Consider the following 18,557-nt stretch of genomic DNA (forward strand, 5'->3'; position numbering starts at 1 on the left):
TTTAGTAGCATTTCCAGAACTTGCCCAGCATCTCCCACTGCCTTTGTCCGAAGACACAGACCCCTAGCCCCCTTCCACGCCGAATGTGACCCTTGCTCTCTGCCTTCCCCACCCTTCTCTCTCTCTCTCTCTCTCTCTCTCTCTCTCTCTCTCTCTCTCTCTCTCTCTCTCTCTCTCTCTTTCCTTCCCTCCTTTATTTGTCCAGCCTCTCCCATCACCTAATAGTGCCTCCAAGGCCCTCTCCATCCACAGCTCCAGCAAATAAGCCCTGAGTGTCTGTTCAAGTAAGTGACCTCCTATGTGTCTTCCATAATGGCCCATTTCCCTGTATTTTTATTTACATTTAAAAGGGGATGGTTGTCCTGGCACTTGGCTGGTTCAGTCGGTAGAGGGTGTGACTCTTGAGCCCCAGGTTGGGTGTGGAGCCTACTTAAAATAAAAATTAAAAACAAAAAAAAATTTTTAAGGGGATGGTTGTCTTGTAAACAGGGGTAAAGAAATAAACCAGATTATAGATGTGAGTGTTTAGTGACATCTCCCTAATCCCTTTAACGTGTATTCCTACAGTTTATTTCTGTGAATAATGAAGTTTTGCTTTCTACGGATTTCTAGCCACACATCCGTTTGATAAAACAAGGATGTCTGTATAGAAAGCAAATATAATTATGACTTCAGATATAATTGAAATATGGTTGAACCTGGCATGGGAAGCCTGGGTCTGTACCAGCTGGTCCTCCTTGACCTGTCAGGATCCTGTGCTGGGTCTCCACGGAGGAGCCACTTGTAAAGCACTCGCCGAGAGCAATCTCGCCGGCACGTTCTTTGTTGACAGTGTGAACTGATACTTGAATTCCATCTTCCTGAAGTTCTGCTATTTGACAGGCGCAGGGAATCCTTTTTCTCCTTAAGACCCAAAGTTTTTGTTTGTAAACGAAATCGAATGAAGAGTGTCACTGGATTGTGCTCCCTAAACTGCCACAGTGTTGTATATGAACAGTGTTCTTTTAAAAAAGAACATCACTGGGGCGCCTGGGTGGCTCACTCGCGTAAGCTTCCGACTTCGGCTCAGGTCATGATCTCACGGTTTGTGAGTTCGAGCCCCGCGTCGGGCTCTGTGCTGACAGCTCGGAGCCTGGAGCCTATTTCAGATTCTGTGTCTCCCTCTCTCTCTGACCCTCCTCTGTTCATGCTCTGTCTCTCTCTGTCTCAAAAATAAATAAATGTTAAAAAAAAAAAATGTTAAAAAAGAACATCACTGAGAAGAGTGGCATCCAACCTAGTTGTGTGTCCGCACCAAGAAGGAAACATTGTTAATTACGTTTATTTTTGCTTTCTAGTCAAAGAAGATTGGAATGTCAGAATTACCAAGCTACGGAAGCAAGTGGAGGAGATTTTTAATTTGAAATTTGGTAAGTAAAACCCAATGATTATGTCTTAGTTTAGAAACCTAAATGAAAGGCAGGTTCTGAATGAATGATAGCACTACAGAACCTACGGAAGGAAGGTCCCAGAAACTGGGTTTGGTTTTAGTTGATGTCTGCTCCTTACCCCGAGCACCTTACTTTATTTCTCTTGGATTCAGTTGTGTGGTGTGTGGTGGGGAGAAGCTGGGGCGTGGGGCGGGGGGGGGGGGGGGGGGGGATCTCCGCCCCACCGTCTGCACTTCGAGTCCGGCTACCACACCCGGGCGGCAAATAAGTCTCGTTTGTTTCAGCTTAGATTTGGTGACAGCTAGCTGTTGACCGCTGTCTTGAGGATTCTGAGGAGATTCAGCAGGAGTGTTTCAGTTGATTGGGTGTGTGTCTGTCATGGAAAAGGAAGTAAGGAGTGGGAGTGACAGCAGTGTCCCTGGGGCCTTCCCATCCGTCATTTTTGTACCTGGTGTGAACGTTCTGTGGCCTGGATCTGGAATCTGCCGCCTCTGCCTCTGATGTAACGTGATGAGCTCTGCTTAGGTGCACCGCATACGGCTCTCGTCTTTCAACGGCCCACTTGTCTCTTTGGGCGTGAAATGGCCCGTAGTTCGTTTCTGCACAGAGCACAGAGATCACTTTGGCTAGAATGTTCTTTTTACAAGTACTTATTTTTTAGGCCCTTTCTTCAGTTTTGCACGGTACACTACGCGGAATGCTTCCAATAATTGAGTGGAGGCTCCCCCTTAAAAAAAGATAATGGTGAGCGGAGATTGCTAGGTGGTAGGGAATTTTTGCATAACACATTTGAGAATGCCAGGATGTTAGCTCGACTTCTTGTGATCATTTTGCAGTTTGTACAAATACCAGTCATTCTGTTGTACATCTGAAAGTAGTATAATGTTATATGTCAAATATACCTTGATAAGATAAGAAGGGTTTTTGTTATTTAAAAAGCTTATTATTAAGATTGCAGACAAAAATAAAAGAATGTCTGTAAAATGTTACCTTCCGCACGTTATGTTCTCCTCACCTGCAGCTCAAGCTCTTGGACTCACAGAGGCAGTAAAAGTACCATACCCTGTGTTTGAATCAAACCCCGAGTTCCTTTATGTAGAAGGCTTGCCAGAAGGAATTCCCTTCCGAAGCCCTACCTGGTTTGGAATCCCACGACTTGAAAGGATTGTCCGTGGGAGTAATAAAATCAAGTTTGTTGTTAAAAAGTAAGTTCGATTTGCCACTGTAGTCATTCCTGGAATTAAAACAGTAACGTTCTGTTTCTATTTAAAGTTTTTTCTGGCTACAGGCAACCCCTAAGGCTTTGTAGTCCGTGATGGGAAGACACAGCTCTGAGCTGCGGTCCTGGCATTGGCTGCTGCCTTTGCACATCCCTTAACCTGTACTTGATCTCCGTCAGTACAAGGAGAATGCTAACACCTGCCTCACAGGGGCGGTGTTCAGCTTGGGCAGAGACGCTGTGCTGACTCTTGAGCATTCCTAAATGCTGAGTAGAGGGTGAAGAGTCAGATTTTTCTCTGCTCCGTTATTCCTCATTAAGCTTGTGCGCAGCTGAATTCCCACAATTATGTTCCTTACTTACACGTCTGCAGAATTTCCACTGTTGCAGCAACTAAACTGGTGTTAGTGAATTTTCATTTTCAGGAAAGAAGTCATTTACTCTTCATAAAACCAAGTAGCAGATTACCTTGGTGGGGGGGGTAATTAATTCTGTAATACACAGAATTAATTGTGTATTACATGATGATGGCCTTTAGTAACAGAATCTCTGGTCATGATGATGCTTACGGTCTGTGAAGACCAGTATCATGTCCTGGCTCTTGTAATGTTTCTTGGTTTTCTTTCTAGACCTGAACTAGTTATCTCCTATTTGCCTCCGGGAATGGCTAGCAAAATAAACACTAAAGGTAAGACATGATATATACTCTTTATTAACCTCAGTGCATTAAAACATTCTTTATCGACAGGACCTAAGTCACACGGAATCATTGGCCGGTATCTTTTTGGGGCTTTCGGTTTGTTTGTTTGCTTGCTTCCCCCCCCCCCCCCCCCCCCCCGCCCAGGTGTTTTATGTAATGGACCCCCCATAACTGCCACCACCCCTTTTTCTTTTTTTAACATTTTGTTGAAAATTTCATGTTTGCAGTCCTCCTTCATTCACGTGTCCACAGCTTTGTTGAGACTCACATGGAGGATTAAACTTCCAATTGAATCCTTTCGGTTTCCTCCAAAAAATCCAGACTGTATAAATTTTAATACTCTGCTTTCTTTCTTTTTTTTTTTCTTTTAATTTTTCTTTTTTATGTTTATTTTTGAGAGAGAGAGAGTGTGAGCAAGGGAGGAGCAGAGAGAGAGAGGGACACACAGAATCCGATGCAGGCTTCAGGTTCCGAGCTGTAAGCACACAGCCCGACACGGGGCTCGAACTCACGAATGGTGAGATCGTGACCTGAGCCGAAGTCGGACGCTTAACTGAGCCACCCAGGCGCCTGGGTGTTTGGCGCACTCTGCTTCTGGGTTGTTTGTTTTTTGTTTGTTTTTTTTTACAGTACACAGAAGTAATCGTGTGCTTATTTTACAGCCTTGCAGTCCCCAAAAAGACCACGAAGCCCTGGGAGTAATTCAAAAGTTCCTGAAATTGAGGTCACTGTGGAAGGTAAGGCCACCCTGGGGTAGGTTTCTGATGATTCTTCAGTTTACAGTTTGTTTTTATGCAAATGAATTTTTACAAAACTGGGCTTAGGTGTGAAGAGCTGCCTCTTGTAAATTTCAGAACTGTTCCTATTCAGAATTTCCCAACGGTCCACGTGGTGTTCTTGGAGCACATTGCAATCTGCTTGCAGGACGATCCCTGAGAGGCTTTTCTTTCCTCCTAATAAAGCAAAGGGTGCAGAGAGCAATACGTACGGTTCTTTTCTCCTCTCTTTTTTTTTCCTATTCTTTGCAGTAAAGAGTTGAGGTATGGTTGAAACAGCAGTGCCTTGGATTAAACTCGTTCCTACATCTTCAAACTAACTCCTTCTCCACTCCCAGGGGGTCTGTGGAGGGACTCATCTTTGCAGGTTCACGGGGTTAGAGTACTTCACCCCATATAGGTGGCTCTCCGCCTGCTGTCCGGGATGGTTACTACCCTCTGTCTCTGCAATTCACACAGAAAGAAAGCCCCGCTTCCGTAGGATGATTCTTTGTTGTCACATAACCTCAAGTTTTGTGTTAATTGTTTACAGTACTAGGTGGCGCCTCAGCCCCCACTTTGTTATCTTGGGGGCACCTGGTAGAACATGCAGCTGTTGGTCCCAGGGCCGAGAGTTCAAGCCCCACGTGGGCAGGGAGCCTACTTAAAATGCGAGTATAGGTAAGCTCTTGGTTAGGAGTTACAGGTTAGAGAAACAGAGAAATAAAGAGTTAATATGATTGGGTCTATAGAAATAAGTTTACCAGGTACAGTTTTAAGATTGTATTCTATTGTAACCAACTGTGACTTTACAAAGAGGGAGATGCATGTTTTTCTTACCTAAAAGAAATTTTGAAAGTAGATTGCCCTTTAGTAGCTCAGAAACTAGGAGACTGGCTTCTCGGTTTCCTCTCGTCCCTTCTTTCACGGATACGAGATGACCAGTGGAGCTTCTGGGATTAGGTGTACGTGCAAAGCAAGACACGGAGGAGATACAGAATCAGCCCTGCCTGGACCCATTGTCTGCAAAGGCCGATGTAGTATTTAAGGGGATTTATTTAGTGAAGAGCTGTGTCCGTGTCCAGGAACATTCTGCCAATTTATGGCCGGGGGTGGGTGGGTGGTATTTTGTTTGCACTGTACTAATATTCTGTTTTAAATAATAAATTGTGCTGGTTTGGGAGTTTTTAACTTTAAGAAATAAATGTATTAGGTATAATTTCGACCTAGTAAAATGCACCCATTGTGATTGTACAGTTTGAGTTTTGAGACATGTTCGTCCCACTACTTCAGTCAGCTTCTGGAACACATCCACCACCCTGGGATGCCCCCGTGCTCCTCAGCAGCCAGTCCCCCCCACCCCACCCCCCAGCCCGGCCCCCTGGCCACCACTGCTCTGCTTTTTTGTCACCGTGGTTCTGGAATCTTCTGTAAGTGGAGTCCTACTGTATCTATTCTTTTTATGGTCAGATGCTTTTTCTCCATCTAACACTCTCAGGTTTACGTTTTATGCGGCATTTTAGCACTCCATTTTTAGTGCTGAGGGTTCCTCCGTGGCGTGGATTCACCATGTTTTGTTGATACATTTGTCAGTGGACATTCGGGTTTGTTTCCAGCCTTGTCTAAAAACGATGCTCCAAACGTTTGTGTACAAAGTGCGGCATACGCCCTCCTCCCCTTGAGGGGTATGTAGTCGAGAATCGGGGAGTTGTTAGCATTAGATGCCAAACAATCTTCCAAAGTGGTTTTCTCGTTGCATACTCCTGCCAGGGATACGTGCATTCCAGTTGCCTCACATCCTCGCCGTACTTGACGTTGTCGTTATTTTAAATGTAGCTGGGTGGTGGGTGTGTGGTGTTATTTCACGTAACCATAAGCGTGAATGCTGCTTTATTCACGTAGGGTAAGAGCTGGATACTTTCATCCGCTCAGTTCTGTCTGCCCACCACAAGTGTCTCCCTGTCTCACCCTGTTAGAATCGCCAGCATCCAGTTAGAAGCAGAGGTGTGGGCTGGGTGCCTCTAGTAGCCTGTTGGAGGGCCGTGGTGACAGGGTGGCCTGCTGGCCTGATGCCGGCTAAACCAGGCTGCTGGAGCCAGCTAGCCCAGAGTCCCTGGGCCCTCATCACCTTGCCGTCTTGAAGAAGCTGTCGTTTTGACTCACGAGTTCTGAAATAACTAGAGTAGAATGTTGCATCTTGACGTTTTATAGACAATCATCACAGATACATTTCATCTTGAGTCTCCCATTCACGTCATCGCCTCTGACACTCGTGAGGGTTTTCTGAGGCCGTGTACATCCAGGCTAAGTACAGCAGGTGGAAGTGGCCACACCCGTGCTGAGGCCACCCGTTGCCCAGATGTAGGAAAGCCTCGGGTTCGGGTCTGCGAGCACATCAGAGAGACCGCGTGGTGGTGGAGACCAAGGAGCCAGACTCCGACGGTTATCCCGCCTCCGTACCTTGGCCGCCGTGCGGTCGACTGCAAATTACATAGCCCCTGGGACTCCGTTTCTCCGTGGTTGAAATGGACACTAAGTTAGTTAAAACACGTAATGTGCTTGGGACAGTGACCGTGTGCACCTTTAGCTGTGGCAGTGTCACTGCAGACCGTTCCCCAAGCAGAAGTCTTTTATGTGAAGACAAGCATAGGAAGTAGGTAACTCCGTAGAAAGGTAGTTTAGGTGAAAGTCCAGAGCCTATACAGATATTTCTGTAAGTCGGGAAATTCAGAGTTTGAAGCTGAGTCTTTAGAATATTGGTTGTTTTCTAAAGAAATCTGAATAAACTTAATTTCTTTTTATTTTCCCACTGTTTTGGCTATTTTCCTTACTGTTTAAAAATTGCTGGCTGGCTTAAGATTAAAATCAGCTTATTAATGGGGCGCCTGGGTGGCTCAGTCGGTTGGGCGTCCGACTTCGGCTCAGGTCATGATCTCACGGTCCATGAGTTCAAGCCCCGCATCAGGCTCTGTGCTGATATCTCGGAGCCCGGAGCCTGCTTCGGATTCTGTGTCTCCCTGTCTCTCTGCGCCTCCCCTGCTCATGCTCTGTCTCTCTCTGTCTCAAAAATAAATAAAACATTAAAAAAAAAAAAATCAGCTTATTATTTAAGCATTAGGTGACCCTACATAAAGAAGACTCAGGGCTTGGGGTTTATTAAGAATAACCTAAGCTAACCCTCCTTATATTCGGTGGAAGAAAGGGGTTTCCTATAACATTGTTTCTAAATTGTACCCAGAATTCAAAGGAAGGGTGTTTCCAGAGTCAGCTAGAGTGTCCAAAGGAAAAGACCTTCGCACCTGCAGCTGTGGTTAAGTAAGGGTTGAAAGGAACGTGAGCAAACATAGCTGACCAACAACTCAATGGCTCCAGAGGGCACGGGGACGCACAAAGTGAAGCGAGGGCACCTCTGATGTTCCAGAAAATTGATTACGTTTGGGGCAAAAATGACTGACTGTAGGGACGGCAGTAGATAAACGGGTGGAGGGAGGGCTGTGACACCGTGCGTCCTGCCCGTTTCCACTGCGCCATGCTTGTGTGCTATTTGAATGTCACTTTGTTTTTTGGGCACGTGTCCCAGAGAAAGTGTAAGCAGTACTTAAACGTGATTGAATGCATGCATTGATCAGGATTCTCTTTTAATTCTTCTTTAGGCCCTAATAACAACAACCCTCAAACCTCAGCAGTTCGAACCCCTACTCAGACTAATGGTTCTAATGTTCCCTTCAAGCCTCGAGGGAGAGAGTTTTCCTTTGGTAAATATGGAGTTTCTTTTTCTTACTTTCACCATTTTAAATAAAAGGAACCAATCCGGGTGCCTGGGTGGCTGACGGTTAAGCGTACGACTTGGGCTCAGGTCATGATCTCACGGTTTGTGGGTTCGAGCCCCGTATCAGGCGCTGTGCTGACAGCTCGGAGCCTGGAACCTGCTTCAGATTCTGGGTCTCCCACTCTTCTGCCTTTTCCCGCTTGTGCACCCTCTCTTTTTTTTCTCAAAAATAAATATATAAATATTTTTAAAAATTTTAAATAAAAGGAAACAATACAAATACTTTAATTTTTTAGGTAAGTTTTTTTCTATCTGGTAAGTCCGTGTATATTAGCTATTAAAGGCATTGTAATAGTTACTTAACCCCTGTGCCTCAGTTTCTAGATCTGTAAAATGGGGATAATGTTCCTGCTTCATGGGATTATTATGAGGATTATAAATACTAAATTATTTACAGGGTAGATAGTAGGCAGATAGTAGATGCTGTAATTGTTTTTTTGGAAGGTTTCTTGGTATTCATTTGTTTTTTATTTTAGCCTATGTCATTTATTTGTGGCCAGTATATTAGTAATAATAAAACAGTTGAATGATGTAGGATTAGAGTAGTTGTCAGACCTGACTATGCTAAAAACCTGTGTTTTTTTTTTATTTTGTACTTCTTAAAGACACACAATAAAATGAGAAATGCCTGAGCGTGGACGTATTTTGGTAAGTATTACTAATACTGTCTTGGTTTTTATTTGCAGAAGCCTGGAATGCCAAGATCACAGACCTAAAACAGAAAGTTGAAAATCTTTTCAATGAAAAATGCGGTAAGGTCATTTTGAAAGATGAGTATTAAAATATATATGGTAGCTTTTTCAAATAGAAGAATGTGCACAAAATAAAATGTTCAGTATTTGAATATTACTATCATTGGGGTGCCTGTGGCTCAGTTGGTTAAGCGTCCGACTCTTGATTTTGACTCAGGTCATGATCTCACAGTTCGTGAGTTCGAGCCCCACATCAGGCTCTGTGCTGACAGTGGGATGCCCTCTTTCCCTCTCGCTCTGCCACTCCACTGCTTGCTCTCTCTCAAAAAATAAATACACTAAAAAAAAAAAAAAAAAAAAGATTGTTTTTAATATTACTGTCATCGAAAGTGTTTGGGTTTGGGGCGCCTGGGTGGCTCAGTCGGTTAAGTGCCCGACTTGGGCTCAGGTCATGATCTCACAGTTAATGAGTTCGAGCCCCGCATTAGGCTCTGTGCTGACAGCTCGGAGCCTGGAGCCTGTTTCAGATTCTGTGTCTCCCTCTCTCTCTGCCCCTCCCCTGTTCACGCTCTGTCTCTCTCTGTCTCAAAAATAAATAAACATTAAAGAAAGTGTTTGGGTTTCACAAGCATGAATTCCATCATCTCTCCCACTTTTCTGAGCACTGCAAAATTGAACCTATTTTTCTATAATTAAAATATTTTTCTTAAAAAAAGAGTAATTTTCGTATCTATAAACTGATTTAAAATGCATTTTTAAAAAGGTTGACTTTAGGAAAGTGGCAAATGTGAGCAATAAGAGAAACGTGTGTGTCTCTTACAGGCGAAGCTCTTGGCCTCAAGCAAGCTGTGAAAGTGCCGTTTGCATTATTTGAGTCTTTCCCAGAAGACTTCTACGTGGAGGGCCTGCCTGAGGGTGTACCCTTCCGGCGGCCGTCTACTTTTGGCATCCCAAGGCTGGAGAAGATACTCAGAAACAAGGCCAAAATCAAGTTCATCATTAAAAAGTAAGGACATTCAGGGGCGCCTGGGTGGCTCAGTCAGTTAAGTGTCCAACTCTAGATCTCGGCTCCGGTCAGGAGCTCACGGTTCGTGAGATCAAGCCCCGTGCCGGGACTTGAGCGGAATGTGGAGGCCGCTTAGGATTCTCTCTCTTCCTCTCTCTCTGTCCCACGTGCAAACATGGGCACACATTCTTTCTTTATTTCTCTTTCCCTCTCTCTAAAAGTTAAGAAAGAAGTTAAAAAGTTAAAAAAAAGTTTTTTTAACCTTTATTTATTTTTGAGAGAGAAAGAGAGCATGAGCAGAGGTAGGGGCAGAGAGAGAGAGAGAGAGAGAGAGAGAGAGAGAGAGGAAGAGAGAGAGGAAGATACAGAATCCGAAGCAGGCTCCAGGCTCTGAGCTGTCAGCACGGAGCCCGACGCGGGGCTCGAACTCACAAACGGTGAGGTCATGACCTGAGCCGAAGTCGGACGCTTAACCGACTGAGCCACCCAGGCGCCCCTAAAAATTTTTTTAACTTCAAAAAATAAAGTAAGGACGTGCAGACGAAACGAGTTGGTACTAGGGCACAGCCGGACTGGCGCATGGATTCAGCTTTGTGGCCAAATTAGCTGTAGGATCCAAAACTCTTTAAACTGTACCTCTGAGGACCTTTCACGTTCTCCATAATTGGTTAAAATAGGGAAGGAGGGCTGTAGGTTGCCAGGGGGCCTAACAACTTGATTTTGTTGAAATCTACCATCGTATTTTACTGGTCGATGCTGCTGGAAGGTGAGTAGTAGTGGAGTCTTGTGGAGCCCCGTTCCTTCTCCAGCTTACAGAATGTTTTTCATTTCTGTTTGCCTTGGAGGTCTATGAATTAGGCCAACACCACTGAGATAGGGGGGAATAATTGGAATTTAAAAATACTCATTGGTGTTAAGCATTATCTGAAATTAATTGCAGTGACTTTGAGGTTCCATTTGTTAGTGCTTGCTTTGGAGTCCCACAGCAGTGTTGGCAGATACTCGAAGGCAACACCACCAAGTGCAATGGCTACCTTTTGGGGTCTGCAGAGGTCTGGCAGTAAGTAGTGAAGGCCTCGGCTTCTACTTAATAGAGAAAGACTCGTGCTTATGGTTCCGTGCTGCCCATGTGCAGCCTTGCTCCCTCTCTCCATTCTCAAGTCTAGCACTGGATCCTTCCAGGGTAGAGTGGAAACTGGGCGAAGAAGCCCCTAATTTAAGCTCGGGAGGGCAGGGCAGGTGTTACGATCATAAGTATAATTGGTCTTTTTGTATACGTTCCTTTCGTTGAGGCACTGTTCTTTCTGTTTCTCCATTCCTAACAATTGGAATGTGTATTTACAGAAAGTAAATGGTTTTTTTAATTTTGTTGAAAGTTTAACGTTTTCTTATCAGATTATTAGCAAACATGGTTTTTTCCTCTCTTCTCGTGTTGCAGGCCTGAAATGTTTGAGACCGCAATTAAGGAGAGCACATCCTCCTCGAAGAGCCCTCCGAGTGAGTGTCCTTGCTACAGGAAACGTGCCGTTCACAGCCCCTCTCCCAGCAGTGGTCTACTGCCATGAAATCCAGAGCGTTGTGGTTGAGGGGCAGCTGGGGGGCTCAGTCGGTTGAGCGTCTCGACTCTCGGTCTCAGCGCAGGTCTTGATCTCAGGGTCATAAGTTAGTGCAAGCCCTGTGTTGGGCTCCGTGCTGGGCGTGGAGCCCACTTTGAGAAAAATAAAGTGGGGCTGTGACTGGTTTATGATTTGGAGTCTGTTTAACGAATGAGAATCTCTGTGTGTCTGATGCTATACTAATCCCAACAAGAAAGAAAAGGCGGCGAGGGGGAGAAAGTCTTTAAAGAAGCTTAATACCACAGAATGACAAAATAGACCATAAAAAGGAACAAGCATTGAACAAAGAAATACTACCTTGCGGAATCTGGATTGTAAGCACATGAGTAGAGAGGATTTGAACCTATTCTGTGTACACTCTGATCTGATGTTTCTATGTTAAGGAAAAATAAATTCTTCGCCCAATGTTAATACTACTGCGTCTGGTGTTGAAGATCTTAACATCATTCAGGTGACGATTCCAGGTATGGTTTCTCTGCCTTTCTCTCGTTAGTCGGGTTTCCCTTCTTTGGGTGTTAGAGTAGACAGGTTCCCGGTGCTCGCCCTGTGCAGCACTGCGTCCCCGCCTGCCCTTCAGAAAGCACTCACCAAACACATCATCTCATTGGTTGCTTTGCAGAACGCTCTAGGAGGTTACCGAATGCGGCATGAGCTAGTACCTCGCGTCTTGTTTAGGAAATCCGTACAAGAGAGCAGGTGAAGCTCTTCATAATAGGAATAAAGGCTTAGCATTTTCAGGTTGCTGTCATACTCAAATCATTTGGTTAAGTTGTTTTAATCTTGATTAGTGTAAAATACCTCAGTCTTCCAAAAACATAAAGCAGGTTGACTCAGCACGTAAAATTTGACTTGGAATTAAACTTGCATTATTGGGGCACCGGGGTGCCTCGGTTGAGCGTCCAGCTCTGATCTTGATCACAGCTCATGAGATCAAGCCTTGCATCAGGCTCTGTGCTCTCAGCACACAGGCTCCAGGCTCTGAGCTGTCAGCACAGAGCCTGTTTGGGATTCTCTCTCTGCCCCTCCCTTGCTCCTGCTCACTCACTTTCTCTCTCTCTCTCTCCCTCCCTCTCTCTCTCTCTCTCTCTCTCTCTCTCTCTCTCTCTACCGTAATTAAATAGACATTAAAAAAATACTTTGGGCGCCTGGATGGCGCAGTCGGTTAAGCGTCCGACTTCAGCCAGGTCACGATCTCGCGGTCCGTGAGTTCGAGCCCCGCGTCAGGCTCTGGGGCTGATGGCTTGGAGCCTGGAGCCTGCTTCCGATTCTGTGTCTCCCTCTCTCTCTGCCCCTCCCCCGTTCATGCTCTGTCTCTCTCTGTCCCAAAAATAAATAAAAAACGTCGAAAAAAAAAAAAATTTAAAAAAAATAAAAAAAAAAAATACTTTAGGGGCACCTGTCGGTGCTCAGTCGGCTGAACATCCGACTTTGGCTCAGGTCATGATCTCATAGTTTGTGGGTTTGAGCCCTGTGTTGGGCTCTGTGCTGACAGCTCAGAGCCTGAAGCCTGCTTTGGATTCTGTCTCTCCCTCTCTCTTTCTCTCCCCCTCCCCCACTCACACTCTGTCTCCCTCTCTCTCTCAAAAATAAACATTAAAAAAATTTTTTTAAATACTTTAAAATTGCATTATTGAGGCGCCTGGGTGGCTCAGTTAAGTATCCGACTTCACCTCAGGTCATGATCTCACAGTTTGTGGGTTTGAGCCCAGTGTCAGTCTCTATGCTAACAGCTAAGAGCCTGGAGCCTGCTTCTGATTCTGTGTCTCCCTCTCTCTGCCCTCCCCCATTCACACTCTGTCTCTCAAAAATGAATAAACGTTTAAAAAAATTTTTAATTGCATTATTAAGCTAGAACTGTCCTCTCGCCTTTTCTAGATGATGATAATGAAAGGCTGTCAAAAGTCGAAAAAGCGAGACAGCTCAGAGAGCAAGTGAACGACCTCTTCAGTCGGAAATTCGGTGAGTTCTGCATTTGCAGGGTGCTGCTTGTGGTGAGCTTGGGTGTTCCAGTACTGGACTGTAGCTTAAGCTCAGATAGTTGTTATTTCCCGTTATGCAAGGAAATAAGCTTTCAACGTAAGTGTTTGAGTTTCTCTAAAGTTCTTTCCTAAGGAAACCTTAGCTCTGTCAGACTCTTGACCGTCAGGTCGATATCAAAGTGACCAGAACTGAGGTTCAAAGGTAAGGTTGCTTGTCGTGTGCATTGCCTTTATTAACAGCGGAGACCATGTTTAAATGTTGGTCCTGTCCTTTTTAGCCACTTCTAAGATGACAGGTTAATCTGTGCTTTTGTGCTGTTTGTCTTGTCCTAGGTGAAGCTATTGGTATGGGTTTCCCTGTGAAAGTTCCCTACAGGAAAATCACAATTAACCCTGGCTGTGTGGTGGTTGACGGCATGCCTCCTGGAGTGTCATTCAAAGCCCCCAGTTACCTGGAAATCAGCTCCATGAGAAGGATCTTAGATTCTGCCGAGTTCATTAAATTCACAGTCATTCGGTAAGTGAAAGCTCCCTGCTTGTTTGGAAGAATGAATCTGCAGACCATGAGGCTACGTCGTCTTCCAGAATGTAGGCCTAGGGAATAGTAGAGTCCAGCTCACCATGTGGCGAAGGGAAACACGTAAAATACTTCAGTTATCTTACTGTGAGGTTCTCTTCTCCCTGGGCTGACTCTGGATTCTCTGGTGTTTAAGGCAAGGGGTTGGCAAACCGTCGCCTGTGGACCAAATCCAGCCCACTACCTGTTTATCTTATAAAGTTGTATTAAGACACCGTGCCATGCACTTGTGTCCATAGTGCCGACCGCTGCTCTCAGGGTACCGGGGTCACACTGAGTCATTGGGACGGAGACAGCGTCGTCTGCAAAGCCTGAAATATTTACTGTCTGGCCCATTAAGGAAAAATGGCCAGCCCGTGTCTCGGGCCCGTCATCGCAGGCTCTGGGCAGTCGAGTCTGACCCCAAGTCAGCCAGGTCCTTTTGTTTCCTTCCTTGTCTGCACAACAATAGTGTGGGTTGTCACCTTTGAGAGCATCAGCTCCTTATCCACAGCGTTGGGAGCGATGATCGCACCTCCTCGCCAACCCCATCGGGAATTCCATTCCTTACCGTGGGCCCGTCCCAGGAGGTTGGCAGTAGGTGTCCTCCTTCCCAGCTGCCCGAGCACGCATCCGTGGCGTCTTTACGCTCCTCCCACCTCCCAGAAACGTGGCTGTCACGAGATCCTCCCAGTCAGCTCATTGCCAGGTTCCCACTGTGTCCGGTACAGGTCCTTCAGGTCTGGCTCTGGGAGCTAGCTCACGTGGTAACCTCTCCCGACGTTCCTTCCTGGCATCCGCTCATCTTCCCCCAGTTTTTGTCCCACTTAACCCGAGTCTGTCATCCGTGCTCCTCCCCGGGGGTCTCGGTAAAAGCCTGCTTCCGTTAGACCCTGCTGCCGGAATTCCTCTCTTCTTTCTTCTTCACTGCTGTTCTCTTCTCACCGTCTTTGCTGTGGCCTTTTCTAATAATGGCCTGTAGAGTTCTTCACGTGTCTGTGTGTCCATAGATTAAAAAGTGTCAGATTGAAACGTAGTTGGTAACAGTGCTCGGTGTGACACGTAAGTGACATGAGTTACAAGTTAGTGAGATAAGCTGAATGTACGTGTAACTGCTTGTAGAGTAAAAATAAACGGTTACCCCATTTGTTTCTCTCTTCAGACCATTTCCGGGACTTGTGATTAATAACCGTGAGTAAATTTCATGAAGTCTTTTTGTTTCGAGACTGCACTTTGCTCACACGGTAGATATTTCCGTTCACCTACAGCAGCAACTGGGCGAAGTTGGGGTTTTAGCCTCAGTGTAAAAGCGCTGTGCACGTTATACATGTGAAATGGGGTCACTTGTTGAGCTTTTAAATCTCACTTTATTTGTTCCTAAAATGGTGATGTTATAGTACCCATATTGAGAGCTTTAGAGCATTTTAAATGACTCATCACGTGTCAGACATCTTAAACGGGGATCAGAGAGTTGTTGCCTGTGTTTGTAAATAAAGTTTTATTGCGGGCGGAGGGGGAGATAAAAAGAACGTTTCCAAGAAGGCCTGTTTGCTTAGGCGGAGTTGGGAGCTGTAACAGAGAGCATCGTCCCCTGCAAATCCTGAAATACGCACTCACCTAGCTCTTGGTGAAAAAGTTTGTTGACCCCTAACCCAGAGCAGTACTTTATGTGCTCAGGAAATACAATCTGTATTCGATACTATTACCACAGTAACTTTACTGTTACTGTGTAATCACTGTGCTAGATAAGTAGATCTTTAATGAGCCGTACCTTGCTTCCGTTCCTGGTCAAGCCTCCATCTGGCACGTTGTGCTCTCAAACGTTGTTGCACCAGCAAATGTATATATGTCCGTTCTTCCAATTCCTTGATGTTCTTATCATTTTAAGTCGTATTTTTAGCAAACACTGTATATACACGTGCTGGTATGTTTTAGGTTCTGCCGACTTCATTGAAATGTTTCAAAAGTGAACATTCTCTTTCCCGGTACCGTTAGCATTTCAGTCTTTTTTCCAATTGGCATTATTTTTATAACTCTCTAAAACCCCTCTACTTTGAGTACTCAGTCTGTAGTCTGTTCACTGGGAAAGTGGGGAGCCTCTTCAATTTAGTGTTCAGGAGTTTTGGGGGCCCACGGAGCAGCAGCGTGCCCCCCCCCCCCCCCAGCCGGCCTGGGAAATCACGCAGTGACTATAGGTGCTGCCTGCCCCCCTGTCCTCAAGCCGTTCATCCCGCTGGGGGCTCCACTCTTCAGTGTCCTGGATTTCGTTCTGTCTCCTCTGCCTCCCAAGTTTTGGGTTTCACTTTATCACAAAATGTGTTCATTTGATTGTACCCCCAAACCATGACTTTTTTTTCATAGGTTCTGTTTTTCTTATTCTCTGTCTGGGCCAAGTGTGTTAGTCCGTGGTGATGTCAGTAATGAAAGAGGACACACACCTTGCTTCATAGATATTTTCATCATCTGTGTGACATTCAGCTTGGATCACACCAGGGAATTTGGTCATTTAAAGAAATCCCATGATAATTTTTTCCTCTTTTTTTTTTCTTTTTTTTAAATGTTTATTTTTAAAAGAGAGAGAGGGAGAGACAGAGCATGAGTAGGGGAGGGGCAGAGAGAGAGAGAGAGAGAGAGATTGATTGAGAGGGAGACACAGAATCCAAAGCAGGCTCTGGGCTCCGAGCTGTCAGCACAGAGCCTGACTCGGGGCTCGAACTCATAAACTGCGAGATCGTGACCTAAGCCGAAGTCAGACACTCAACCGACTGAGCCACCCAGGCGTCCCTGGATTTTTTTTTTTTTTTTTTAATTATTAATCCCAATTCATCTGTCTTCTATATAACTGTTAGGTTCAAAGAGCATTGTATTTTAAACCTCCTAGCCCCCTTAACTTTGTTTAAAATGTTCAATTTTGTTCTCATCCTTGTGCAGTAGTCTATAATAGAATTTTCCAGTAATTACTATAAATTAGTTCTTCTGATGGGACATGCCAGAACTCTTGTGTTCCCTTCTTGTCATAGGAAAATAGTGCCTGTTGTGGCCAAGTTGGAGCATCCAAATTGAGAATGTATGTATAAATGCTTTTCCATTGTAACAGCATGCATTAAGTTATTGTTTACATCAATCTACTTTATTTTCAGAGTTGGTCGATCAGAGTGAGTCAGAAGGCCCAGTGATACAAGGTAAATTAAGTGGGGTAAAACATAGAATTATTCCTGCTTTTGTGATAAAATGGACCACATAAAATTGTGGGGCCTCACTTGCTAATAACATTCGCCTAACTTTAGGGAAAGTCATTTACACACTCACACTTAGACTTTGTCTTTGACTCCCGTGTGTGGAAGCCTGTATGTGCTCGAGCTCTGGGTCCCAACTGAGAAGTGTGGGGCATATGCCATTTGACTCCAGTGCCCCTGTCAGCTGGGAAGGAGGTCAGGAACCCCAAGGCCAAGCGTGTACAGTGCAATTTCTGAGGGCGAAGCTTGTCTAGACTTCACCGTCGGTGCCATTCATTTCCATTGCTGGTCATGAGCCGGATTGTGCCGGGTGGAAATGCGTGTATTGTGGCTTTAAACATTCCTTAGAAACCAGCGTTGAAGCCTGCTACTGTGGTTCACTGAAACCAAAAGAAGGCTTTTATTAAAGGGGAACCCACAGAAGAGGGGAAAAGGACGTGAAAAAGGAACTTGTTCCCTCATGTTAGAACTATGTGAAACGACAATTGTTATTTAAGACTTGGGTTGTGTGAGGAAACTGAAATGTCCGAAAAAGGAGACTTTTGTTAGACCAGTTGAGACACTAGTTGAGACACGTGAGACACGTGTGTTTAATCCCAAGAAGCCGTGGCTGCTGTGGAGAGCTTTCTCCTGGCTTCCTCTGGGCCCTTGTAGATAAGTGAGAGACAGCAATGTTAAAACAGCGTTACAGCAAATCTTGATGTGTTTCTCTGCAGAATCCGCTGAGCCAAGCCAGTTGGAGGGCCCTGCAACAGAAGGTAAAAGGGTAGGGCAGCCGGTGGTCCAAGACTGAAGTCCCCCAGGAGCGCTCTTAGGACAAGGGATTGACGGTGGTGTTCGAGCCGTCTCACTAGAACTGTGTGCTTGGGTTTTCTTTTGTTTCTGGGTGAATTGGATGTGTCATTTTTGCCCAGAAATGGCGTGTTGGCGATGACTCATGGTTCTTCTGCTCCGTTTTCTCCAAATGACTCGTAATGAATTCTGAGCCAGTGGAATAACTACTTTCTAACCTAGATTTTTAAATAGATACATAAGAAGATGCTTGTTACTGTGAACACTTAAGTGGCACAATTAAGAACTGTTAGGGAAACACTGTCTCTGAAAATGTTATCTTTAGTATCTTTATAATTCTTGATAAGTCATTTTAGCACATAGTTTGATCTGAGTGGGTTTATAATTATACAGGTTTGCATTCGTAGTGTAATTTATCAGTTCCCTTTTGGTTTTCTTGATAGAAATAAAGGAGACTGATGGAAACTCTCAGATCAAGCAAGAACCAGACCCTACGTGGTAGACCTCTTCCCTCCTAGGGTAAATCAGCATCTGTGTCTGGGATGCCGTCTAGTGTTCGTCTGAACTTCCCCCTCCCCCGCATGCTCATAATCTAATACTGTGTTTTCCCTGCTTCGGCCATAATGAGGTCCAAGTGTAAGCCCTACCGGATGGTTTGAATTAGAAGATCAAGCAGAAAGATTTTCCTTAGATCAATATCTGCCTTTGAGCCAAAGACGTAAAAGCGCTTTGCCCTAAAAGAAAAAT

The 18,557-nt window shown here is 45.0% G+C and overlaps 1 protein-coding gene across 6 annotated transcripts in view; it reads left to right on the forward strand.

Annotated features, from left to right (window-relative positions):
- Positions 1-18,557, forward strand: part of GTF2I (general transcription factor IIi) — a 110,221-nt gene that overhangs the window by 90,046 nt on the left and 1,618 nt on the right. For all 6 annotated transcript variants that reach the window (XM_058710191.1, XM_058710192.1, XM_058710193.1 and 3 more), the window contains 15 exons: positions 1,338-1,409; positions 2,452-2,635; positions 3,279-3,337; positions 4,012-4,086; positions 7,758-7,859; positions 8,620-8,685; positions 9,448-9,631; positions 11,070-11,128; positions 11,631-11,711; positions 13,123-13,206; positions 13,560-13,743; positions 14,945-14,973; positions 16,923-16,964; positions 17,735-17,776; positions 18,254-18,329. In XM_058710191.1, coding sequence (XP_058566174.1) covers positions 1,338-1,409; positions 2,452-2,635; positions 3,279-3,337; positions 4,012-4,086; positions 7,758-7,859; positions 8,620-8,685; positions 9,448-9,631; positions 11,070-11,128; positions 11,631-11,711; positions 13,123-13,206; positions 13,560-13,743; positions 14,945-14,973; positions 16,923-16,964; positions 17,735-17,776; positions 18,254-18,312 — 1,322 coding nt within the window. In that variant the 3' untranslated portion in view covers positions 18,313-18,329. The remainder of the gene's footprint in view (positions 1-1,337; positions 1,410-2,451; positions 2,636-3,278; positions 3,338-4,011; positions 4,087-7,757; positions 7,860-8,619; positions 8,686-9,447; positions 9,632-11,069; positions 11,129-11,630; positions 11,712-13,122; positions 13,207-13,559; positions 13,744-14,944; positions 14,974-16,922; positions 16,965-17,734; positions 17,777-18,253; positions 18,330-18,557) is intronic.

The sequence above is a fragment of the Neofelis nebulosa genome, chromosome 18 (assembly GCF_028018385.1).
Source record: "Neofelis nebulosa isolate mNeoNeb1 chromosome 18, mNeoNeb1.pri, whole genome shotgun sequence".
In the NCBI taxonomy this organism is placed as follows: domain Eukaryota; kingdom Metazoa; phylum Chordata; class Mammalia; order Carnivora; family Felidae; genus Neofelis; species Neofelis nebulosa.